At 27.6% G+C, this 27,860-nt stretch overlaps 1 protein-coding gene across 3 annotated transcripts in view; it reads left to right on the top strand.

Moving 5' to 3' along the window:
• Nucleotides 1–493: 493 nt before the first annotated feature.
• Nucleotides 494–27,860, top strand: part of LOC123299080 (protein slit) — a 361,559-nt gene continuing 334,192 nt past the window's right edge. For all 3 annotated transcript variants that reach the window (XM_044881293.1, XM_044881294.1, XM_044881291.1), the window contains exon 1: nt 494–817. In XM_044881293.1, the coding sequence (XP_044737228.1) occupies nt 531–817 (287 nt within the window). In that variant the 5' untranslated portion in view covers nt 494–530. The remainder of the gene's footprint in view (nt 818–27,860) is intronic.

Here is a 27,860-nt window from a genome sequence, read left to right as displayed (position 1 = left end):
CAATGGGACATTTTTGGACCGTGGGTCTATTTTTCGTCATTAGTCGGAACGCTCGGCTCAAAAATGAGGGGTAAACCATGGAATTTGATGAAGGAATATCTCGCGGACCAGCAGAAAAACAAGCTAGATTGACAAAAAACGGCTAGTAGCTACAGATCTAATCAAATTATCTTGTATTATCGAAGTTTTACAAATTTCGATAAAAACAAAGTAGGTGGCCTAATATCTATTCCAAGAATAAAAAAATATCCATAGGATTATATTCTTTATATTTCATAATTTAATATATTCATTTCTTTTGTTACAGATTTTGATCCTGTTTGCCAAAAGACAAAAAAAAGTTTACATTGAATAAAAATCATCACAAATCATATAGTTAGTGTGTGAGTGTTGTGTACATCGCCCGCCAATGTTGTAAAAATAAAAATCATGAACAAAAGTGTAAACTAAAACTAAAGATACCCAAAAAAAAAACCAACAAATTGTTATTGTTTTTTACGTAGAAAAAACAAACAAACATTGTTATAACAATGGGGAGGTGTGGTACAATGAAAGCATTGCTGACAACAATGGTAATGCTTGTATGGTGTAGTGTATTAGTAATTGTATTTAATAATAATATAATAATTGGTGTAAACACAGAACCATTATCACAATCACCAACAAATAATGATATACAAATACAATTAGGTGAAATAATAACACCACAATTACGGCAATGTCCTCGTGTATGTGTTTGTTCTGGTTTACATGTGGATTGTTCACATCGTGGTCTAACACAAGTACCAAGGAACTTACCTAAAGAAGCTGAACGAATGTAAGTATTCAACCATGTTGTTTGTTTTATTACTTTGTATGAATTTTTATTGTTTATTTTCTGATTTTTATATGTTTTCATAGCACCGCGTTTAGATTCACATTGTAGCGTCACATTTTTCATATTAAAACGTAGATTTGCAGTTTTTAAAGAACTGCTTTATAAAAATGTATACAGTCTAAGGAAATATGTTCGTCTTCTCAGAGCTTGTGCTTGACAAGATCATATTCGGAGTAAAATAACGTTCTCTGTATGCATTAAAAAGTAGTTTTAGATTTAACACAGAAGATGTAAGAAATTTCAAGAGATTTCATAAAACAAAATGATTCTCTTAATATCACCCAAAAAATTCTTTTTCTGTCAATAACATGTTTAATTGTAACTAACGATATGTTAAAAACATAGTTTTTGGGACAATCGTATAACGAAAAGATAACTTCCTTCGAAAAGGAAGTCTTCATATTATGTTATTTCATGTACGATAAGTATACCTGTTTTGTCGAATTTATATTTGTCGATATTATCTGCTTTATTGATATTTCCTCTCACAGGATGGAACAGTTAATTGGCAAAGCCAACTCTTGTTTCTCTCATGCAAGCTAAGCAAGTTAATAAAATTGGTGGGAGCGCAAATAAATGCGTATGTAACACAATTAACAAGTAAAATTTAATAACCCCCGTTTTTTAATTTCTTTAAACCAATTTTTCAGGTATGGATCCCTACATTAATAAGTCTTAATTTGCGATAAAACTCGTAATAATTACAGTTTAACAATCGTTTTATTAAAATTACTTTAAGGAAACATTTAAATATCAATTTAACGATAACTTTTCACGATAGAAATCAATATTAATTTTATCATAGATTGGATTTTTTATATAACATTATAGATTAACGATTTAATCGAAAGGTTAAATAAAAAAACTTTTTTTTCACTTTTCATTTTAATTTACATTTTACATGTGTTTTTGACCTGCCAATTTAAGATCGAAAATTTAAAAAACCAATCGCTTCTATTCCTCTATATTTTTTATATGTATACCTATACACCCTACAAAAATCTTTGGTTAATACCTTTTTCCGTTTTTTACTGAAAACACTTTATGCAGCGTTATAGTTATAAAAAAAATTAAATGTTAAACATTATAGTAAGTAGGTACTTTTGCAAAAATATTGGAATATAATCAATATAAAACATAAACTACAATCAATAAATTTTCAATTAAATATAAATATATATTATATAAATATTAATGGAACAATTTATAACAAAGATTAATTTTCAAGAAACTTGATATAAAATGTATCATTGGCATACAGAATAACATGAGTTAATTTGACGAAATAATTGACAGGTTTAAATTTGCAATCAATTTGTCTTGTTATTTAATTTTTATAACCTTCAGTAAAATAATAATAATATATATTTTAATATATAAAATACACTTTTAACGAGACTAAAGAGATATTAAATTCAACATAAGTATAACTTATACATACAGTGCGTCAAAAGTGGTATATCATCAACCATTCAAGCCTTAAGCCACATCTTCATGTTAATTAACTTTAAAGATTATAGTTTTTGTGTTGTTATCTGATGTAGGAATCATAGCGTTTTATACATATATGTCTGTGTATAGAAAAATATTATATTTGTTTTTTAATCAATTAAAAAACATTTGAAATGAATTCATCTGTTAACAAGTTTCAAGAAATTATATTGGTTTTAATAAATCATTTGCATATGAATTATAAATTTTTATGAAATGAAATGTGTACAAGGCGAAAACAAAATAGTGCAAACGTTAAAAATTTTATTTTGAATTTAGCAATAAGTAAGACCAAATTCAAGGTTGTTTTTAAGAATTACACATTAGGCACTAATGCTAGTTAACTATCGTACCCACTCAATTTTAATTTTAACTCATATTCTAGATCTTTTGGATCGAATTGCTGTATTTTCTTAATTTTCCATCAAAAACTATCGATAACTTACATGTTTCTTTATTGGAGAAGATTATCATCCCTCAATGTTCATATGATTGAATGTGATTGAAAGATAATTGAAAAATAGTTGAGTGATTATTTAAGGAAAGGCACAAATTTTTATATCAAAAATGCAACTTTTTCGAACTAAAGTTGCGTGGATAACATATTCGTTGTTAGAAGAAGATTTTAAAAGATAATTTAAAGGGGTGAAGTGATGTTCCTGGCATCAGAACAAAAAACAATGGTTATATAAAAGATACAACTTGAAGCGAATAAATTTGAATACCATATTTCATCCCGGAAGCTCGGATTTGATTTCCATTGAAGGATTCCAGACAATTAAAATGATGTGCCATTCTCCAAAGTAAAATTTGGCTACGGTAACCATGCATCTTGAATAAGATCTATTAGAAACAAGAATCACTAGATCTTTAAAAGGACAAAACTGTTTGTTTCATACAATACAGTGTATCTTTTTTTACTTACAATAATATACCTTTTCATAAATTTATAATTTTCAGTTTTTAATCCCCATGGTTAACAGTTTTTTAAACAACTGAACCTAAAAGGATGTGCAAAAGATATTATATTTGTTTACTCCACCAATTTATTAGAGATTGATTTAATTTGTGAAATTCCATTACGGTGACTTAAGAATCAAAATTATATGAAAGCCCTGAGAAGAGTAAAATATTATCATATATTTGTTGGTAATTTTAAAATGTACAATTTCCTAATGCATCCAAAAGGATATTTTCATTTTTGACAAGCAGTGTCAAAAATATGATCCTTTAATTTAATGTGAATGTATTCTTTGATTTTAATTCATACATTCGTTTAAAAATTGACAATTTTTGTATTAAAACCTTGGTTTTTCCTTAAACATTACGACAAAAATAGTATATTCTTATATATTATTGAAAATGAACTAAATGCTGACTCTTTTACTTATACACTGGGTATAAAATATATAAAATTTCGTTGTGTATATGAAAACTATAAAATAAGCCAAACCCACGTAATTAAGCTTTAATGAAATGAAAAAAAACCTGAACAAATAAATGAGTATTTACTTTTATAATGAGCATTTAAAAATGCATTTTTATTTTATACAGTTAATATTTTAATTGTGATTAAATCTAAGGGTAGTTAAAATACCAATAAAACTTAAAATTTTATATGAAAGGAAATAAATTTAAAGAAATTTATATGCGCTATTTCGAAGAAAATAAATTTTTATAAACATCTTGGGTCCGATAGGCCTGGAGTCATTTAGTTCGGCTGGAAATTTCACAGGCTTTGGCAAGTCGTTCCGTCCCTTACAAACTTTGCAAACAATACAGCTCCTGCGGTACGAATATTTTTGATATTTTATTAGAAATTTTATTATTAGTAATAAAACCACGCAAATACTTTCATACACATTTTTTAAATGAATAAAAGTTCGCTAAAATACTAATTCCTTGATTTCAAAAATCCAAATATGATTTACTAATAAGGTAAATTTCTTTATCAAGAACTAATGAATAATAGACCCTGGCATTTAAAAGTAGAGGATTAAAAGTATATCAATCAAACTCCGATGTCATGTGTTAAAACTGGCACTGCCCATTGCATACTTTAAGTGAATGAGTAATGCTTGTTAGTATCAATTTAATTTCTAAATTTTTATGTTTGAAATCAATTTAAATGCTAGTTAAATTATTTTATTTCATATATTAGTCATACTCAACCAAGCCCATTTAGATATTTCACTTATCATTAGATTTTATATGTCGTTAAATTTTCAAATTAACACTCGGTATTTTTTTTTTTAAACAATGATTAAAAAATTGAAATATTTTTTATATTTCGAATGACTTTTTTTATGTTTATTAACTTGTTTTAAAATTATGTAGTTATTGATATTCTTTTGTTTGGAATTTGTGTGATGTTTCGTTATCAAGACTCGTTTTGTTTTTCAGTGAATACCGTAAAATTATATTTGTGTAAGATGTATCATAAGGAAAGATGAAGATGAGTATCAATAAAGTTATTGGCACAGAGTATCCAAATAATTAAAGAAAATAACTTTTTCTCTCTGGCTTAGAGACTAAAATATTAATTGTATACTGAGATGTGTAGCTTAGATGTTAAATACGCGCTTTCCATGCAAGAAATTTTGCGATCAATTTGGAAAAAACATTTGTTTAATGTTATACAAAGGCATAAAATTAATTTTCGTAAATACTTTCGTAAATATCAGTTTAAAAAAAATATATAGTCGGTCATGGGGAGCTTTGGAATAACTGGCCTATGGCCTGGCTGGAGACTTCGGCAGAATTATTCAGGTATTGTAAATACCTATTCACAGTACTTGAATAATAAAAAAGAACATCTCAATAATATTCAAATAGCTGTTCATAATTCTAAATAAATATGGTGGGAGCACAAATAAATACATTTAAATAGTAAGATGTAATGTAATATATTATTTATATGCGTTGCCACCATTTATTTCATGGGTTTTAATTTTTTGTAGTGGGCCGAATTATGAATCTAAACCATTCTCGCGTCCACTTGAACACAAATACAAAATTTCATCAAAATCGGTCCATCTTGAAAAAATATCAGAATTATACTTTGCCATACTTTAAACATCTTATTTTAAAGTATTTCTGTTGAAACAAAGATTTTTGAGACGAACTTTTTGGCGTAGAAAATATTTAAATTGCAATTTCACTTTGGAATCCATATAAATGATGTTTAAACTAAAAGCCAATTTTATTTCTAAAGTGTAAAGAGGACTGTTTCAGGATATTAAACCTGGTTAAAATGTAATTTTCTCGTATACATTCTGTATACACCTAGAAACTATTGTACCTATATGTACATATATAAACATTTATAATACAATTTTAAATACATACGATGTTTTATTATCAGAAATCGATTTAAAACCATTAAAATAAATATTATTACAGCATCTTTCATACATACATACATACGTATTACGTACGTACATACAGACGTTGTTATGTATAATAACGTTTTTTGATATTACATACCAATAACTTTTATGTTTGTACATATAACAACTACTTTTTATTATTATAATAAGTTGTCTTCTATAAGTACTATTATACATACAAACATTGCTTAGTATACTTACTTACTATACAGTGTGGCCTTTTAAGCTCCTTTATAGACATTTACATTAAGTAATTGTGCTTGCAAGGATACTATAAGCTCCCGTCCCAATGGCAGCTCTCTTTGTTAGTCCATTTTGTAAGCACCATAAGTACTGTTTTATTTTTATTTTTAGTAACCGAAAAAGTAAGTAAAACTAGACCGTAAAAATTACTGAAACTTCCCATACATTATTAAAAACGCATTTTTAAATGGTTAAAAAGTGACTGAAAACTAATTTAAGTTGAGAAGAATTTTAAAAAACTAATTATAAAAATTATTTCGTTAGTATTAAATTTGACTTATTTAATGTTTTTGTATGTACCCCAAATTTAGGTTAGGTTAGAGTGGCTGTCCTGAGGTGGGACACACTTAGACCATAGGGTCTGTTTTGATGCCGAAAAACGGTAGGCCCATCCTCAGCCACTACTCCATGAACCATTTGGAGCTGTTTAAGTACAACAGGAGTGCGTTGACGTCGACGGACTTAAGGTTTAAGAGGTCGTCAAAGAGAGGCTGGCTCAAGTAAACCCATCTTCTCATGGCAAGAGCTGGGCGATGACAGAAAAAATGAGACAACGTATCCTCATCTTCACCACTGTGACAGCTCTTGCAGTAGTCGTTTACACTGCCTGGTCCAGGCGTTCAGCATGCCTGCCACCCAACCAGTGTCCTGTAATAGCCACAATATCTTTGGTAATAGAGAACCTTAGAAGTGATATAAGATCTTTGGAACACCTACGATTGTACTCAGACCATATCTGTCTTGTAGTAAGATTGAAACCGAAATGATTTTTATGACATTCTAACAAATATTTGAACCAAAATATAAGACAAATAAGTTTGCTTATTATTTAAAAAATTTGGGGTCACAAGGTTTTCACTGATTTTTATTGCAGGTTTGTCAAAATCGCTTTTAAAAGCACCAAAACTGAATGGTCTTGCAACAATAAACAAATATTATTATTGATTGATTGTTGAGAGCTTCAATTTGTGGAAGTCCATGATAATCGTTATTTTGTTAAAGGTAAAATAAGTTAATTTTACTGGATGTGTTGGAAGGTTTGGAAATCCATAAACATAAAAAAGGACCTAACACTCTATTGAATGAACAAATCGAATGTTTCCCATCCAAGTTATTTTCACTAATATAAAATTTATATTTTCAGACACGGAAGAAATATTCTAAATATTTATTTATATTTATTTATTTATTTATAGTTAATTCCAAGAATTTTTTTATCAATATTCATTGTTTTTTATTTTTATTTTTTGACTTATTCAATGAAGGTATATTCTAATACACTTTATTGAATATTATTTTTTACTAGCTATTTGTTACATAATTTGTTTTTAACATAACATGACGTATTTTGTTTTTCAAAAAATTGTTTAAAAAATTTTTGTATAAATAAGAGCCACCTGTAACGATGTCTTCACAGTTTCGACAATGGGATAAAACCCGAAACATGTAAACTAAATTTAAATAATTTTAAATAAAAAAGTGGAATTGCAAACTTAAAACAAAAAGTTGTAAAATTAACTTATTTTACCTTTAACAAAATAACGATTAAATATTATTATTACCATAAAGCAAAAAATTTTTAATAATAAAATTTGGTTTTCATTTGATAATTTTTAGGGCTATAACTTTCTGATTATGTTTTGCATTGCATAGGAAATTTTGGTAAGCCATCCTGTATAATATATTAATGTTATGGTACTTTGGAAAACATGATCCAAAAGATAATATCAATTTGTGTATATAACATGTTTCACTATAAATGTTATTTGTGGTGAACCCAAGTATATACAAAAGAAAAGTTAATAGTTTAAAACAGTTCAAAACATTTCTATAAACATTTATTTACTTTGAAAGATAGTTAATAGCTCTATGTGTTTGTAAGATATTTGTTATATACAAATTTATAAAGCTATAATTTTGATTTAAAGCTTAATCATTGTACAGAAAACAATTTTGACTCTCGATTATATAGCAAGTCAAGTACAAGGCTGACAAGTCAAAGACAAGGCTGACACAGCTCTGTAAAACAAAAAAAATCCTTCTTTTAAGATCTGAGACCAATATTAATTGCAACAAATACCCTTACAATCGTGTTTTTCTGGGAAATCAAGTAAGATTTATCAAATTGTATCTTTTCCTTGAGTCTTTCATTTGGACTTGGTGTTTGATGTATCTTGCAGGGTAGTGGCTTTGAAAAATAATTTTTAAGAAAATCTCCAATTTTTTGTTGAGTCAAATACCATTTGTTAAATATTTAGCAACTTCTTATTCCTTGATAAATTTATTCATTCAGAGTAATTAAAATAAACTTAAGCAATTCCTGCATAATAATATACCCAAACTCTGTTTTTAGCCATTGGAAAAATTATTTTGCCCTGCAACAGCAGGTTAATTCAGATATACCCATAGTAACAGGTTAAAATTGTGTCACAACATGGGGTGAATAAACGTCTGTTTCAAAAGGGGTTGAATAAATAGATGTATATTAAAAAACCATAGAAATTTACAACAAAACTGTTTAAATGTGTGAATGAACTGATTTATTTATTCCATGGATCACTGCTGCTTTTCCTTAAATTTAAGCCTGCTTATGTCGGTTATATGACTGCTTGCCGTTATCAGCGATTTTCCCAACAAAAAAATAAATAAATAAATAAAAACAAAAATACCCTACTCCCATTTGATTTGGCTCAGTTTTTTTCCCAGTGTCCATAATAATTCTATCTCAGTTTTCTAACTTTTTAATTAAGTGTCGCAATATCATGTTAATCGATGCACTATGTATAATAATAATAGTTTACTTTACAATTCAAATGATTCGCTTGGAGTAATTAAAATTTTCATAATTAAACATTAAGGATACACGTACATACAACATACTCCTTAGATTTAATTATAACTATAAATTTTTATGAAATATAAAATTTTAATATTAGTTTTTATTATTATTCATTCTTTTATGCTAATATTGTTAAAACAAACAAAACGTGAAGTCAATTGAATATGAACTTAAAACGCTTAATTAAACTTTAAATTTTCATTCATTGGTTTAAGACAATCAATAAAATATTTTTATGTGTTCATACAGGTCTAGATCCAAGCATAGTATTTGACAGTAGAATATAGTTTGATTTTAGAACGGCTGATAATTTCAGGCGCTGTTGCAGATTGTATCAAATTTTTTTAAATGCGAACATTTTCCTAAACCGGGCGGTTTTTTTCAAGAGACAAGTTTAGAAGTAATGATTATCTTTTGAGGAGGTATTCAAATAAGAAAATAATTCAATAACAAATGAATCAAATTGTATCATATTAAACAAGGAAAGAAATCCTGCGTCTGCCACCTTGAAAGTTGCTATTACAAAAAATACATGACGAAGATAGATTTCTCAGGTGAATTGCTTCTTTTTATTATTTATTTAAATTAAAAATTTTAAATAATTTAAAATACATAAATTATAGTGAAACGGGCATAGTTCCTACCGAGTGTCCAACGACAAAAGTTGTCTTCATAGAATATTCATCAATTTTTGTAGAGGAAAAACTTATTGTGGGTTAACTTAACAAAAAATCTTCCAACCTTTCAGCTTTTTAAACTACCGTCAAATAATACATGGGAACCTAGCCCTATATGAGCTTAAAACGCATAATTAAACTAAAATTCATTGATTTCAAGACAATCAATAAATATTTTTCAAGTGAAAGTGCCTTAACTAACAATGATGAGAGTTACAAGATGGTACGAATTTCAATTTCTATTTAGTCGAATTATTATATAGTTAATCTAATGTTATAGTTCATTAAACAGATTATTATTGTCAATATTATTATTAATGTTAATGAAAATCAATGATGTATACACAATAGGTACTCATGAGCTTATGATTCTCTATTTAAATTGATTTTATGGAATCATAATTCCGGACATAAAAATAGGCTCTAATAAATTAATTGTTAAATATAAATAAACTGTGATAATGAAAACCGAAAATCTTTGTATTTAATTACCAAACAATAGTATGGTATGGCAAGAACTGCGTATTTTACTGCGTCTATATTTGACAATAAACGAAATGATAAATAAAAGTTAAGAGAATGGTTAGCAAAAATCTTACAAATATTTTATGTTGAAATAATAGGGAATCGAACTTAATGTTTTCCATCACTTCAGGTGAAGAATTCTCACTGGACGTGCAGAAAACTGAAGTTGGTATTTAAAAATCTTTACTAGTATGCAAGATATGAACGATTAAAATTCCTAATTACGCAAGAGACAACCACCAGTGACGAGGAAATCGCCATAATTATGTCATATAAAACTTTGTTTTGCTAAAAGTAGATGGACAACCTTTGATTGCAATCTTTGACTGCTTATAACTCCTTCGTTTTTTAATCAATTTTAATTTCACTTTCAAATTTTGTCAGTGTATCAAGTCTAGTTTTAAATTTTTATGGGTAATATGGCCCATTCGACATCAGGATTATCCCCTATTTTATCAAACTAGTTATTCAGTGTTCAAAAGCTTCAAGATTATGTTTTGTCATGTCCCAAATGCTATATAGTCAAGGTGAAGCTAATTATATGCGATATTCATGGTTTGTTCTGACATGAATTCGTTTTATTTTATTATTTCTTTTTTGAGTCTTTGATCTAATTTTTTTACCATAAAAACCTTACATTAAATTGCAATGAGCTTTCTCGAAAGAGCATTCGCAAAAAGGAATTGCGAGCGATAGGTACTGCGAGCGATAAGTATCTTCTGCATCTTCTACTGGAATGAATTTACAAAAAGTCCATATCTTGTCTGTAATATCAGGTGCATCCAAAGGAAAGCTAACCTTTTTTCAGATGAAATCTGATAGAAATAAGTATTGAGTATTCCAAACAAATCAGTCCATAAGGTAAGATTTGTTAAAGATGTTTAAGAAAAAAATGATAATAAAAAGGTTTTCGAGGTTGACTCAATTTTACTTTTCGGATTTCGAACTTTAAAGTAGAAAAGTAAATAATGATGATTAATTCAGTTTAGTTTATTTAGTATTTGGAGGAAATTAAGAGTCGGAGGTCTGCTTTTTTCATAATTGTTATTAAACAGTTATAAAATCAGGCATCTATTCTTTAAACCGTTAGGTACAGACAATTATATCGAAAAGGCATGTGCAAAGTGTGTGATTTAGAAAATGTAAAATAATTGTTTAAATCATTAAATTTTTCATTTACTTGTGAACAAGATTCTGGTAGGGATCTTTGTTTTCTAAACTTAATTCCTATCTTGACCGTTATTTTTTTTAATCCTAAAAATCATCGTAATTAACGACATATTTATACAAAATACCAAAATATATTAAAAGAAATTAAAAATAATAAAATATCAATTTTATTATTGAACAATATGATTAACAATTATTTATTGATACTTATTAAATGACCTAAAGAAAACATTAAACGGCTTAACGATTATTGTATGTATATCTACAGAATAAAATGTTTTCATAATGTTTATAACTAATATATCGTATAATACAAGTTGTATGCCTCAAGCTATAACAAAATTATTTTGTATTACTTAGGTAAACTTCTAAAAGGTATTTTAATGTCTTGAACAGTATTTTTACTTAACTAATAAAGACATTGGGTTTGTCCTGAAAATAAAATTAACGTTGCGAGGTGTCTATGATGCCTTTAAATATACATTTGAGTGAGACGAACTATCTGTTTGTAATCAAATAACTCGTGAAAAGAGTAATTTAAAATTTTGTCTAAGGTTCTGCGGCGAAGTAATATATTCACAAAAATTTACTCATCCAGAAAGTTATCGGTCTTACTTCTTCAGGATTCCACGATTTCTGATTTTTTCCTTAAGACTTCCTAACTTTCTAATCTAATTTTATTGATTTTTCGTGATGACTGTAATATCAGGTGTATAATTAAATTTAAGTACTCGGCATATAATATAATAATAATAATAATAATAATACAATAGTTAGTTGATTTTAAAATATGATATTTTTATGTAAATTTATATAGTGGTGACATAAACGTCTATCGGTATATACTATTTATACTCAAAACATTGACATTGTATACTTTTAAAAAATAAAATTTATCGCTATAATAAAAGGTCATCGATTCAAATGTGTTTATGTTTGTTAAGTAAACACCGCACAATTGAAATGTAAAAGTATGCTTAAGTGGTAGAACGCTTGAGTTTGATCCCCGCCAAAGATATAGTTTTTATTTTTTTCTTTTTATATATCCACTATGTCACATCTTTCCTAAATTTTTTTCTATCCTTGTTTCTTCTACTATTTGTAAAAATGTATTTCCTTGAAATATAGATAATTTGGGGCGACACCTTAAAAAACTCCTCCAATTTCAAAATGAATCCGATTTCTGTACTTATTTGGGTGAAATTTACTTGATGATGCTGCTTTTTTTCCCGAAAATTCCAAAACAAGAAGTTTCTGTGATTATAAGGGATTTGCAAAAAATAAAGAAAATTTCGATATAACTCGGTCCATAAGGTAATTTTAGCAAAAATTAAATTTTCTCTATGATTGATTGTATGCGTAGTTCCTGAGATATTTATCAAAATCACATATGAAAAGCGATTTCCTAAATCAATTTCAGGCAATTAATTAGGTAATGTTTGTCATATAAGTAAAAAACTGATAGCTCGTGATTTTTAATCAAATTAATATTGGATTCGATTTTAGAAAAATAAAATTTTGCAAATCAATTATTTAAAAAATATTTATTTATTAATTATAATTTGCAATTCCACTCTTTTATTTAAAAATACGTTAACATGTTTCGGGTTTTATCCCATTGTCGAAACTAACCCAATATTGGATATCCAAAAATCAGGTAAACAAATTCATTTAATGTTTTATTTATTTCTGTCACAGAGTAAGGCTACCACTTTCCGATTAAATTGAGAAATAATCGGCTATAATTAAAATCGCAAAAGTCACAAAAATTTCATATTCGATTTAGATGAAAATTAGTATTAAACATAATTTTATATTATTATAAGTTGCCAAAAATACGATTATTCAACCATTTAAAAATATAAAAATTTTTATTGCAGGAGCTGCGTTAGCTAAACGAATGCCCTCTTCATAAATAGTGTATTTCATTTTGAATTTTTTGTCGAAAACTTAGCGTCTAGAAAAAGAATCACAAGAGATCTTTCTTGCTTAAAATAGATTAAAAATACTTGACCTTTCGAATACCAAAACCCAGATGAACACTTGAAGAAATTATTTCAATCATTACAAAAACAATAGCTGAATTTCTTTCGGAGGAAATTCGGTTTAAAGTAAGCCAAAAAATCTACCTTTTAATAGCGATAACCTTAAGAGTTATTTTTATGAATTGCGATTTTATTTATTTAAAAATTTAAGTTGACCAGGTTTTTTTCTTTGTATTCGCACCGTGCGTGAGTTTTATTGGAGGCGTTTCCATGGTAACGACACACTTCTTTAATTATAGAATTGTATGGATGCATATATTATATTATTGTCTCACAAATTTAAATAAATAATTATGATAATATACATTTGAAAAATAATATTTCTGCAATTCGATTTCTTATTTTCACAATTTTTAATGCATTAAGTTTAATTAATTAGTGTTTTTCAATAATTTTAATTTAATATTTTCTGTAACATTAACATGTAAAGAATTGCAAATTAGTCATAACAACCTCCTATATCGCAAAAATTTTCACTGGAAGCGCTAGCATCGATTTTATTGTCCCTACCATGACTACGCACGCAACAAATAGCTGAAATATACAGCTTTTTGAACGAAATGATCCGTCAAGCCTAGCTAGTGTTTTTAAAGAATCCGATCACTAACTTCACTGAACATCTGAATCATATTATATATGAAATATTGGTTTTATTAGATATATTGAAAAGATTAATGTTATAACTATTTTATCGATTATGAACACACATTTATAAATAATACAATATTTATTCGACGAGTTCATTCAAAGATGTATCCATTTATTTGTTTAATGGACTGGAATAATAATCAATTTTCAAATATAGGTATTATTATTTCTTAGACTCAGTTTATAAGAATTGCAAAGATATTATTTTATTGTTTAGGTACTTATTAATATCAGCTTGTTTTTATTATTAATTATTATTTATCTATGTAATTATCATTTATAATATCCATTTTGTATTATGAAGCTAATAATTATAATACTAATGAAGATTTACTAAATACAATATTCTTGATTAACTCATTAACTTCAACTCATTCGAGATAACTCTACTGTTTTTTTATATAAATATTATTGAAGCTACTGCATAAATATGCATGGCCAAGTCTGGTTAGTTAAAAGGATGTGTCCGACGGTCATTTTCTTGCTCAGGAGATAATTATTATTATAAACCGTATCAAACCACTTGTTGGGGAAAAGCCTGCCCATTTATTTTCAAATATGCTTTTTTTTAGCCTGTTGCATTCATTTCCTTCCAGTAAATTGTCTCTTTAAGGCTTTTATTTGCGTCTCATGTAACATGTTTCATCTCCTAGCTACTGCTGGTCATTTGTTCTCGCAATATGCCCATCCCGTCTCTATTTTGATTTTTTCACGGCCATAATTACATCTTTAATTTTCGTACATGCTTTGATATTTGCTTTATTCAACACGTTCTGCAAGTTTTATGTTTAGGATGATATATTCCAGGCTACGTTGGAAAATCCAAATTGTAATATAAAAAGAGTTCAGGAGCTTATAAAGTATATATACTTCATCTTCTAAAACTTTTATCTGTAAAATTCATTGAATTTCTTTACTTAAGATTCATCTTCTATGTGAGTCTTCAAAGTGGATAATTCGATTTTATAACACGAACTTTTCTTTTGCATTTCAAAAGTTGAAAAAATTTTCAAATTTTCAAAAGTTGTTTTTTAGTAGGAAAAACCGCTATGTGTGTGTGTGTGTTAATTTAATGGAGAGAGTTCTTAGCTATGTTTCTAATGCGAGAGTGTTCTTACCTACGTTTCAAGTGCATCCGGAACAACTAAAAATAGGCCATGATCCTCAAAATCCTTTCAGCTTGGAGAAAGCTCTAAGGAAAAGGATCAGTTAATGTTCTGAGATATGTTTCAAGTGCGAGTCTAGGATAGCGTACCTGAAAAATTTAATAATTTTAAATATTCTGAAACCATCTTTTTAACTTATCTTTTAAATTTTGACTTTGATTTAATGCAATTTTTGCTCTTTCAAAGTATTATATTTATTGTGAATTTTAAAATTTCTCATATGTTTTTGCTAACTTTACAGATTGAAAAGTAATCAATTATTTCAAGTAAATGTTTCAAGTCTATAAAAATTTTCATACAGTAAATAACTAAAATATATTATCTTTTAATTAACAATAAGTAAACTAACTATAGCTATACGGACGGACTAAGAGAAATATCAACGTACAGCAAGCAAGCAAGGTACACTATAATATGTAGACATTGATAATTATCAATTTTATATGTTATGCCTACATGTAAATATTTATATACATTTTTTTCATTTTATTGTTGGTACTAAACTGAATGATCATTGATGATTAATTTTGCAATTTTATGCAATTAATTATGTTTGAAATTAATTTAAAACTCATTCATTTTATGCAGTTGAATCCAGAATTAAACGTTGATATACATCTCTTAATTACTATTCTTAGAAAATTAGATTAACATTCTCACGAGATTGAATATAGCGATATTCATTTAGTTGAATTAAACAATATTAATAAAAAAATTGTTAGTTTCAGATTATACAATTCAAACATATAACTTATGTATTGGCTTTTGATGTTCTTAAAACAAGTAAATATTTCTTGAGTTAACGATATTGATACTTAATTCAAGAAAATAAGTGTTTGCTTAAAAATTATAAAAATTAAAGTATAGCAAGTTAATATTTTCTAAAACTAACATAATTTTTACTTGATACCATGCTCTGAATACATATATTATTGCACCAAGAAAGTACTCTTTATTACAGCGTAACCAAAGGCATGTATTATGGAAATATATTAATGATATAGCTCAGCAGTGATTTCGTGGATGCTCCTAGTCTATGATTTGGATTTGGACTAATCACCAAATATTATTGTACCAAATACTTAGGTTTGATAGTCCGGTCGGCCATTTGGGAAGAAACTACTTTGAGTCTAGAAATTCAAAGGTATTTTAACGAATGGTACGAGAAATTAAAAAAGGCCAAGTCTTGAAAACATTTAACTGTAACAAAGAAACTGTTTAAGCAGCTATTTCTTGATATACTGCATAGTGAATCATGGATTTCAGACATAAAACCTATTTAGAAATTTTTGATAGTTATTTTTGTAACTTTCGTTTCTTTCTTTTGGAACAAAGCTACTTAGAGCGGCTTGCGATGGTGAGCCAACTGATAAATTGTCACGTAAGCATGCGAGATATATTGTGTGTGTATGTGTATCATATCTATGAAAACCAGTGTATGTTTACCTACTTGAAACTGACCAAATTCATTACTATTCTGTTAGCTGCCAAATATAATGTACAAATTTAGAAAAGTAAACTAGTTGTATATGAGTTTGTATTTAACGTTTACATTTGTTATTGAACACGTTTTGTAAGGGATTTTGTTCCTAATGGAGAGCCCCATAACGGCATTCTCTATTGTAAATGATTATCGGTGATTAAACTTTTTAATTTAGTTTTTTGTACCCATAGATAATTTTAAAATATCCAAAAATAGTTGAGAATGACTTTCATAATTCCGATCAAAATCGTTGTGAATTTTTCTTGAGGTTACATCATTTGATAAATTTAAATTTGATGTAATCACAAGGAAACTATTCTAATCAAGCGTTTCAACAATTCGTCTTTTTAAATTGATTGTGAAGTTTGTTGTTGTTTTATTTATTTTTTATTGAAATTCTTTTTCATGCTTAATGTATTATTAAATAAATACAAAAATTAAAATAAGAAGTTAAATGCATTGTTTTGAAATGAAAAGATATTTTTTGCCAAGAATGTGGAAGGTATCATTTATAATATTTGAATACACACACACAATAAATAACAACTAGTATGATAATCACGAAACAAAAGAGAATATGCCATGAAAAACAATAAACTAGAAATTATGAATATTATGTCGTTGACATTTAAATATTTACATCGAAGAGTAAAAACAAAAAACTAACAAAACAAGTGTTGCAAAATGGAACATTTGAAGTAGAAAAATAATTTCTTTTTTATAATAATTATTTTTAGCAGCGTTCTTAAGGTTATGCGATCACGACGAAATGGAAGTAGAGTTGTCATTTCGATTAAAAATCTGTTTGGGAATTCAAAAAACAGTAGATCCGGCAAAAATGCGGTAGATTTGGATTTTATGTTAAGATATTTCATTTAATTCACCACAAGAACACTTTAATCGCTTAAAATCTTCTGATGATTTGCTCACACGTTCTGCACATGCGTCAAATATTTTGCACGTTAAATATTCTTTAACTGTGTTAATCCAATTGCTAATTAAAAAAAGTTTGATTAAGTGATTAATTATTGACGTTCGAGGGAGAAAATCTGAAAACTGAGAAATAATCTACATATTTCTATCACAAGTATTTTATATTCCTGAGAACTGCTTATATTAAAAACAGGCTCGAAAATTTTCGAAGCTAATATTTTCTTCCTAACACCTCTAATATCGTGATGACAGAAATTATCACACTTTCTGAAGGACCTGATAGAAATACAATTTAAAACTGACGATAGGTTGTAAAAATCTGAAAAACTCATAATTCAAAAATATATTTATTAATAGATAATAGAATTATATGAAGATAGAAAAAGTTTTAATCATAAATACTATTTGAAAAATAAAGATTATTAATGATTAAAATCGAATTTGAGAAAAAGGCTCATAACGCAAGTGTTGACGGGTTAAAGATAAGTCAAAGTAAATAGAATTGAGTGTGGGATAATTATTAGTATGAGATGTGGTATACATTGCCAAATTGGTCATTGCGATAGTATTTATTTCCAAAAAATTTTGCTTAAAATCAATTTTCATCGTTTTTATCAAAATAGAAAATTGAAGTTTTTATTTTTTGTTAAGTAATCGAAGTACTTATTCACATTTGAGAGCTCTCGTGGGCGTATAACTTTAAATCTAGGAATTAACTTGAACATATTAATAATTTTTCATTATTCTATTTAAATACAAATTCATAAAACTAATTCTATAATATTTGTCTTAAATGAACATAAAAGAACGCATGCATGTTACATTATACTATTAGATTAAAAACAAATTCAAAACACTCATACTTCAATTATTATTATATTATTTTGAGATACAAAATGTCAAAAATATACAAAGATATCGTACATTTAAAAATTATTTAATATATTAGTTTAGCTTAAACGTTTAGTTCAAGAACATTAACCATATACTTACTCTTCTTAAAGATAATAATTTTGTTTTATCTACAATACACAAAGTTTACAAAATACTGAAGGTGGAATTTTTGCTTCCTTTAATATTCTTCACTGAATTAAATTCAACATTAACGATTTTATTCGATTTTTACATTAAAGTTTGATAGAGTCTTATCTACCAATTTTCTTAAAATAAGGATTTAGACATGTGGACACGACAAAGACATAATTCCTCATAATTTTTTCATGCAATACTGACCCAAGTACCTTTTGTTATTATTTTAGTTGAGAAATTGCTACCTGTTTTTTAATTAGTATTTAATTGTATAATTTGGTTCTGAATAAAATAATTAGATTTTTTATTTTTCCAACACGTCAGGCAATGTTTTTAAATCCAAACGAATTTTCTTTATTTTCTCACAAGCAAATGTGACTTCATTACATTTCATTATGGTACATTTTGCAAAATCGTACCTTTTCCTGCCTTTTTTAGGAATCTTATAAGTTCTATAAAAAAAATTATATATATTAAAATTTTCGTAAAACAAACTAGACATTTGAGTAACATTTAATCGTATATTTCTAAACTTTCATTGTAGCCTCCTTCAAATCAAATGAGGTGAAGTTTGATATGTCAAGTTGATTAATTTGAAGGAGATAGGCTAGGTTAGGTTATTTTTTATTGGCTACCCACGAAGGACACACTAAGGCTATAGAGCCCATTGTGATACCATATGTGTGATACCATTTATCAGCTCCTCAATTATTTTTAGAGGCTGAGTGCACCATCATGCTTATACCATACACTGCACCAGCCCAACACAACTATTAATTAAATTAATTACTGTTGTGACGGCGGAAATCGAACTCGCTAACCTAGACATATCGCGAACGGAATTGGTTACGATTAAACCAAATGAGCTGCTTGAATTGACCTGAAGGAGGTAGAAAATGAAAAACTTTTGAAAGCTTTACTCATCTTTGAAATCCCTAAAAATTTTGTTAGATGATTTCAAATGTGTACTTGAAATGATTAGGGGTTGCGAAAGTGTTTTTTTTAGTATCAACTTTATACCCCCACCATCGTCAAATGTCTGGATACATTTCCAAGTTTTTCGCTAGTGTTATTATAAATCGAAAATAAATTCCGTAATTCAATTGATTTAAAATTTCAATTCAATCGTTTTTCGTGACTATTCCACTCTGGATGATTTACGAATCCTGTTTGGTAAATAGAAAAAATTTTCTACACGTCTTTTTCACTATACGTATTGTATGGTGTGTCTGGTATTATTATTAAAGATGAAAGACAACGACTGAACGTAATGCGAAACATTTATTTGTGAAATAAATATATATCTATCCATGCACATATATATATATATATATATATAGTTAATGATGTAAATTATGCTTGAACTTTAAGGTATTTATTTCTTTTCAAATAATAATATTACTTATGTACAGTTAGTAAATAGTACTACAAGTAAAAATAAGAAGCATAACCAACATATACATATACGTATAGTAAACCTAACAGCAACACGCTGCTGGATGATACTCTGTTGCAACGAAGCGAATGTGATACGTTTCATTACATACTCGTTAAGAAAACACATCTGTGATCAATTAGTATTCATTCCCTATACTTTTTACAATTTAAGTGTATACATGAAGACGAAGAAAAAAAATACGAAACATATTTACTACTTTCCATTTTAAGTCAATTTGTGTAAAGGAAAAAAAATGTACAAAGTTATTTTTTAGTATTAATTAACATCGATGGGCTGTAGATGAAAAATAATTACCATTTTCTGTATGAAATCAATCAACATGACAATTCAATGAAGTTTCAGACGATGAAGATTTTTTGTTCCATAACTACTCCACTACCGGTTATTAATTTAAGTCGTCAGTGGTTGAAGTACGTTAATAACTATGTTTTTTAAAATATCAAATTCACAGGGATCAATTTTAAAATTTTACTAACATTGTCCGATCTATCGAACTGACATCGTCCTATGTAATAGTAAGTCTAATTTAGTAATTTTTAGTCAAAGTAGTCCTTTTAAATCAATCAAATAAAAAATAAAAAATTGAATCCCCCTATTTACCCTCTGAAAACCTGAAAAATTCAATAGAAAATTTATCACTCCATTCATGTGGAAAATTTGACTTTAGACTAATTTAAACTTTGTAAAAACGATATTTGACGAAAACATTCCAAAGGATTTGATTTCTATAGGATATATAAAACTTTTTGGAAGTATGTCACTTATCGCACGATATTTGTTTGCTGATTGGGAGTTAAATAAAAAAAAAAAAAAAAAACTGCAACAGAAACCAAAAACCGACATCTAGGTTACCTAGAAAACTAAAACTTTTTCAACGATTCAGGTTGCTATCAATTTTGAGAAAATGCAATAATCTTTACAACTGTCAATTTGTATTTTGTGTCAAAATGTTATGTTTTATCATTTAGAAAATTTAAGAAGAAATCAAAGAAAACAGAGATAATTGATAGTAAGGACAACGAAATTTTTATGTTATGCCATAATAAATATACCAATCAAAACAATATTAAATCAGAAGTATATCTTGATTTAAATAATGCTATAATTATTTCATACACTAAAATCTAGAAGTCCATATAAATTTAACATCTTTAAAAAATCTAACAAGTATGTGACTTTTCAAATAAATACCTTAAATTTTCCGAAAAAATCTTGCAAATAAAAAAGTGCTACATTTATTTTGTATCAAGGTACGAAAGGGATATAGTTCCTACCGGTTGTCCCACGATACCTCTCAACTGTTTGATACACGAATTTTTGGCAGTTTTACGGAAAATTAACCCGCTTCGAGAAGTAGCCTGTATTTGTGTAGTACTGAGTGTAAAAAAAAACGTTTGCATTACAAACGAAAGAAATAAAATTATCCAACTAAAAGAACTTCTGCACCATTTAATAGGCAGTCTAGTTTCACCAATTGATATAATTGTTAGTTTTCATACCGTATGTGTGGTTTTATGTTTTTGCAGCGCCTAATAAATAATATGATCATTAAAATGTCATTTTTTTTGATGTCATTTATAGGTTTATAATTAGGTAAATATTTTCATGTTTATATTTTGTTGAGGGTACAAAGGTATAAAAAAGATTTATTTACTTAAAAAGGGCGCATCGCATCGGTTATATCTATATATCTATTAACTGAACATTAAATTTATTTATGACAAAACATGTTTGGTGGCGTTAATATGCCTCTCAAGAATTTTCAACTGATAAATGAAATACCATTTTTCAATTGTTCATATGAATATTTTCTAAATAATTATTTATTGGGTAATTTGAATTTGGTAAAGAACAATAGAATTATCTCATGCAAAGGGTCAATCGATTGAATTTTATTGAATCTTTTGGAGCAACAGTTAGCTTTTTGTGAAACTTTTAATATTCTGTGAATAAGACACTACTATCAAAATTTGAATAAGAAATATGGTATAAAGTAAAAGCTTTTTAGCATAATACACACTCGTTTTTAAGAAAACATTTTGTATGGTTCCTTTATAGTACTTGAAAAAAAAATTGATATTAAATTTAAAAGTAATCAAAAAAAGGCGGAAGCGATGGGAATATTAAATAATTTCCTTCCTTTTCACATAGTTTGACATCATTTCCACAATATTTATTAGTTTCTCTGTCATTTTTATCCACCAAACCAAACAAAGGGGTGTAATAGATTTGACCGCTAGGCGTGTCCGTTTGTCTGGCTGTGGCATTGAAGCGCCTAAATAGATGAAACGATTTGAATTTTTTTGCTTCGAAAGATAATTTAATGGGGAGTGTTCTCAGATACTTTTTAAATGAGTTTAGGGTTATGTACCCGAAAAATTTCTCGGCTTTTTTCTCAAATTTTGTAAATTTCTCTTTTATTGTATGTTATAATCGGAAATTGAGGAGCTGAAATTATCAGCGGTAAGATGATAAAACACATGTATGGTAACCCCACTGGCCCTATGACCTAAGTTCCTAAGTTTGTCCGCCGTGGACAGCCATTTTTATCTAACCTAACCTAGCCTGTTATTTATTAGAAACAAGATGTACTGCGTCTTGTATTGAAAAAAATATCAGTGTAATAAAATAATTTCAAAGTTCTTAGTTTATTAAACAAAATATCACTTTGCCACTGACCTCGTAAATTGTTGCAACTGTCCCAAAATGAATTTTTTACTTCATAAAATATGACAAATTATTTTTTTAAACAGATTTCTTCAATTATTACAATATAAAATATTGATATGATAGATACATTGTGGTACCCTTACCTTATAAATTCTAAAAAGCTTTTTAAATTTAAAATGGTTGATTGGTCATGACAGTTCAAAAGAAATATATTCTTATCCAATTTTTTTTTTATTAGACCAATATAAAACGTATGAATCATAAATTATGCTTGAACTATTTTTACATTATTATTCATGTTACAAAAGCATAAATTCAAATATAAAGCATATAGGGTAAATTATAGCACCACTGATACATTTTACTTTGAATCACTCCATTGTTTCTTGGGAGCTATATTATCTGTGAAATAATGTTATGACATCTATTTTTAATATTACATAAAAAATGTCCAAGAGGTAAGGTAAGGTTTGAAAAAACTCACCGTCAGGTACCACGAATTTAACAAAGCACTTTAGCAGTGATAAATGATAATAAGTCTGCACTAAATATTACATTTCTCCTTTTTATTTGTCATCTTATGTTCATGTTGGTTAGGATAACTGAGGAAAAAGAAGTTTCGTTTGCCCGAGTCAATAAAAACACCAATTGAAGTTGTTAATGAATAGTGTTCCCTATAGTGATCTCTAAAGATTATGCACGTTAAAGAAAGCGCCCCCAAGTAAAGTAGGTAGGTATATGATTATAAGTTGATATATTGCGGTTTGATTCATGGTATACTGTTATATTGGGCCACAGATCACAATTTTTTATCGATAGCTGTTTAATATTTTAATTTAAAACAAGTGAAAACAAACAATTGACTGAGTTAATTTTTGAAATACCATGCATAGTCAGTGTTGATTTCTTTATCACATTACACATACAAACATGTGACACATACATAACTGATATTCAAGTATAGTACATATTATAAAATTTCCGCCTAATAGGCGCCCTCACGGGTAAACAGTAATGTTTACGAAAAAATGTTTCAAACAAAAGTTGTTTAATTTTTGATAAGGAACATTTTTTACATTTAAACTTTTGTTCTATCTCTAACGGTTTACAAGATGGGTCCTACGGAACCAAGACCCAATTGACCTATGATGCTCATTTACGAACTTGACCTCACTTTTTAAGTCCTGAGTACCCTGTAAAAATTTCAGCTTGATATCTTTTTTCGTTTTTGAGTTATCGTGTCCATAGACGGACGGATGGACGGACTATACAAAAATTTTGTCCGTAGCATCAATATTTTTAAGCGTTACAAACTTGGGGCTAAACTTAGTATACCTTGCATATTACATACATGCATGGTATAAAAAGCTATTAAAAGGAACTATATCCAATTTTATGAATAAAAAATTTTCTTAAAAATACTTATATGTAGATTTTTGTGTCTGGTCTTACACTTTCTCCTATACTATATATGTATAAACTCTATTTAGGTTACACTTTGAACCATAATAACATAAATCGTTTTAAATTAAGTCGATATACTTACTTGGTCGCTACTCAAAAAATTATTACAATTTTTAAAGAAAAAAAAAAAGAAAAGGAAAAAAAATTATTTAAGGTTATAAAATAAAATACTTTTTGATGTAAGTCATAAGGTTAATAAATTTTATTTAACCCTTAAATAAGAGCATTGATCTCAATTTTTTTATTCGAAGGTTATTTTTGGAGCAAATTGATTTCTCTTTCTTTAATGTTTATAGTGATTGCAATAATTCTGGCGATTAATTTTAAGTGTTTAAAATTTTTAATTTTTATAAAACAAAATCAGCTTCTTTTTCAGGTTTTTGTTTCGTGAAATTTTCATCATGTATATGTCCTCTTAGAACAGTCAGAGAACAATATTTGAGTCTATTCACTGTTATTACACTTTAATTTACACAGTTTTTTTCGACATATTTTATTTAACAAGTGAAATTTTATTTAACAACTAAAAATTTAAAAAAACCTCGACAAATTTTTCGGGTACGGAACTCTTAACTCTTAACTTGAAACATATATAAGTGCACTCTCCATTAAACTACCCTTTTCTCTTTAAGCATTCTGAAGATCGTCATCAATTTTTTTGTAAGGGAACGAAACCCAAAACTCGCGCTTAAAACATTATTAAGAACACTATCCGTTAAATTACCTTTCAAACAAAACAAAAAGAATTTAAATCGATTCTTCCGTTTAGGCGCTACGATGCCCCAGACAGACAGACAGACACACACACATAGCGGTCAAACTTATAACACCCCCTTTTTTTAGTTCGGGGGTTAAAAAACTATCAAATAATAATATTGCAATCAAGTTTTTAAGTTTTACGTTTAAAACTATGAATACAAATTGTTTAGAGTCGGGCAAAAGTTGGTTGTATCAAAGTGCAGATTATGTTTTTAATAACTAAAAAAAAGAGGTGTCATAAGTTTGACAACTATGTGTTTGTGTCTGTCTGTGTGTCTGCCTGTCTGTGGCATCGTAGTGTCTAAACGGATGAACCGATTTCGATTTTTTTGGTTTTATTTGAAAGGTTATTTAATGGAAAGTGTTCTTAGCTATGTTTCAAGTAATTTAGTTTCATAGTTTCTTATCTATTTTAGTTTAGGGTTCAGTCCCCGAGAAAATTAAAAATTGGCGATGATCTTCCATATTGGCTCAGTTTGGAAATTACTTTAAGAAAGAAAACAATTTAATAGAAAGTGTTTTTAGATATGTTTCAAAAGCGAGTTGAGGGTTCCGTAGGCAAAAACTTTGTCGGTTTTTTTTTAATTTTGTAAATTTCACTTGTTAGAATCTGAAATTTGTCAATTTTAAGCTGGCGGTGCAATTAAAAATGTTCAGTGGCAGAAATTGAAAAATGCAGATCTCATCAATTTTGCTTGTCTATGCTTCACAAGCAAAAATATACGCTAGCATTGTTAAATTGATTAAAAAAGCTTTGAGCAAATATAAAAAATATTCCAGAGCTTTCACATATTTTAAACATTCAAACATGCACAATGTTTAAAGTTAGACATATATAGAATTGAATACTAAAAAAACTTTTTTGGGGCATTGAATCCTCACAATAGCACATAACGAACCATAAAAACAAAAACAAACTTTTACCTCAAATATTGAAGGGTTAAAAATGCTATTAGTATTTTAAATAGTTAAGATGAAGAAAATATTTTAAACATCAAGATTGTATTTTAAAAATGTATAAATTAATCAAAACAAATAAATATATATTTTATCATATAAATAAATAAGCCAGACCTTAAAAATATTATTATTGTTGATTGTTATTAAAGAATTTACTTCATTAATAAATAATAATAAATATTATTGCAAAAAAAAATTATCATGGGCTTTCTATTAAGAATGGTAGAACTTCAAACTTTTATTAAACAAATTGTGTATGAAATATCATAAAATTATTTTTTCTATGCGAGGTATTTTATGGTAATTGAACACTTTTAAGGGATTACTTTTATGTACACTCCATAAAATCTTTCATTTAGGTGACGTTAGAGTGTTGTCGGATTATTTACTAAATTAGCGGATTTAAAATTACATTATCTTACAAAAAAGTTCAATGATTTGCATGCGTTATTTAACATGATATGGAATGCTGCATGCTAATTTCCCCAATATAAATTAAATCGTCTTGTCTAAAGAAGCCCTAAGTAACTTTTGATTTTTACAATACTCAAATTTATTTCTATTTTAACTATCTTTTATATACTTTTACGTTTTATTATTGTATTTATAACTTTTTTACTACACTTGTTCGATTATGTACTATTAGCTTTGATATTTTATAATTATACCATGTATACCTATATGAAGTATATCAGAGTATAAAATTAAGTCCCAAGTTTGTAACGCTTAAAATATTGATGCTACCAACAAAATTTTGGTATAGATAAAATCACCTAATTAGTCCATTTTTGGTTGTCTGGTCATCTGCTGTCCGTAAGCACGATAACTCAAAAGCGAAAGAGATATCCAGCTGAAATTTATATAGCGTGCTTAGGACGTAAAAAGTGAGGTTGAGTTCGTAATTGAGCCACATAGGACCCATCTTGTAAACCATTAGAGATAGAACAAAAATTAAAATGTAAAAAATGTTCCTTATATAAAAAATAAACAAGTTTTGTTTGAAACATTTTTTTTGTAAATATCACTGTTTACCTTCGAGGGCGCTAATTAGGTGTAGTAAATTGTAAATTTTATAGTATGTATTAATATGGCAATATCAGCTATGTGTGTGTGGCTATTTAAGAATGGACATCTTACTTTATTTACGTGACATCTATACATGGTATTTCAGCAATTAACTCAGTCAATTGTTTGTTTTCACTTGTTTTTTTTTTTGTATCTTTCAAGATTATTAAAACCAAATTCGGATATATCATACGTTGTTAGAATTTAAATTTTAAATTCTACCATTCTTAATAGAAAACCGTTTTTTAAACATATTAAAGAAAACCATAATTAATAAATCATATCATCATATTATATTGTTCAAGTTTTTGTTTTTGCTAGTATGGCACCGTTAATAAATACTTCTAGAATATTTCGTATATATTATGTATGGTATTGAAATATTTTTAATCCATTAGTAATGAATTTGGATTTTATAATTAAAATTAAAAAAAAAAAAAATTTAGTATTTGATGAAATATGTTTTTTTATCCACTTATTGTACAATATTATTTCAATATACACAGTTGGCAAATTTGTTATTATCTATGCCCGTGAGACAAGAACTACTTTTCTCACTCCCTTTTTAGAGCAAATAATAGGATATTACTGCATTCGTATTCATTGCCACAATCAGTTTTTCATTACCAAACTCACTTTCAGTTAATAAAACAAGTAAAATTTACAAAATTTAAAAAACCCCCGGGTTCACTTTATTTTTGTAATTAGAGTCAAAATAAACTCAAAAATAAATCCACGAAAAATCCAACAATTGACTGATTTAATTGTTGAAATACCCTGTATAGAATGTGTTTAATATCAGTGACCTAATTGATCTCGGTTACTCATTTACGAAATAAGCCTCACTTTATACGTCGCGAGCACAGTATAAAAATTTCAGCTTGATATCTCTTTTCGTTTTTGAGTTCAGGCAGACAACCGGAAAAAAATTTTGTTCCTAGCAACAATATTATATAGCGTAACAAGCT

This window comes from Chrysoperla carnea, chromosome 4 (assembly GCF_905475395.1).
Source record: "Chrysoperla carnea chromosome 4, inChrCarn1.1, whole genome shotgun sequence".
NCBI lineage: Eukaryota > Metazoa > Arthropoda > Insecta > Neuroptera > Chrysopidae > Chrysoperla > Chrysoperla carnea.
Note: the sequence above shows the minus strand (reverse complement) of the source record. Positions and strands in the feature narration are given on the sequence as shown.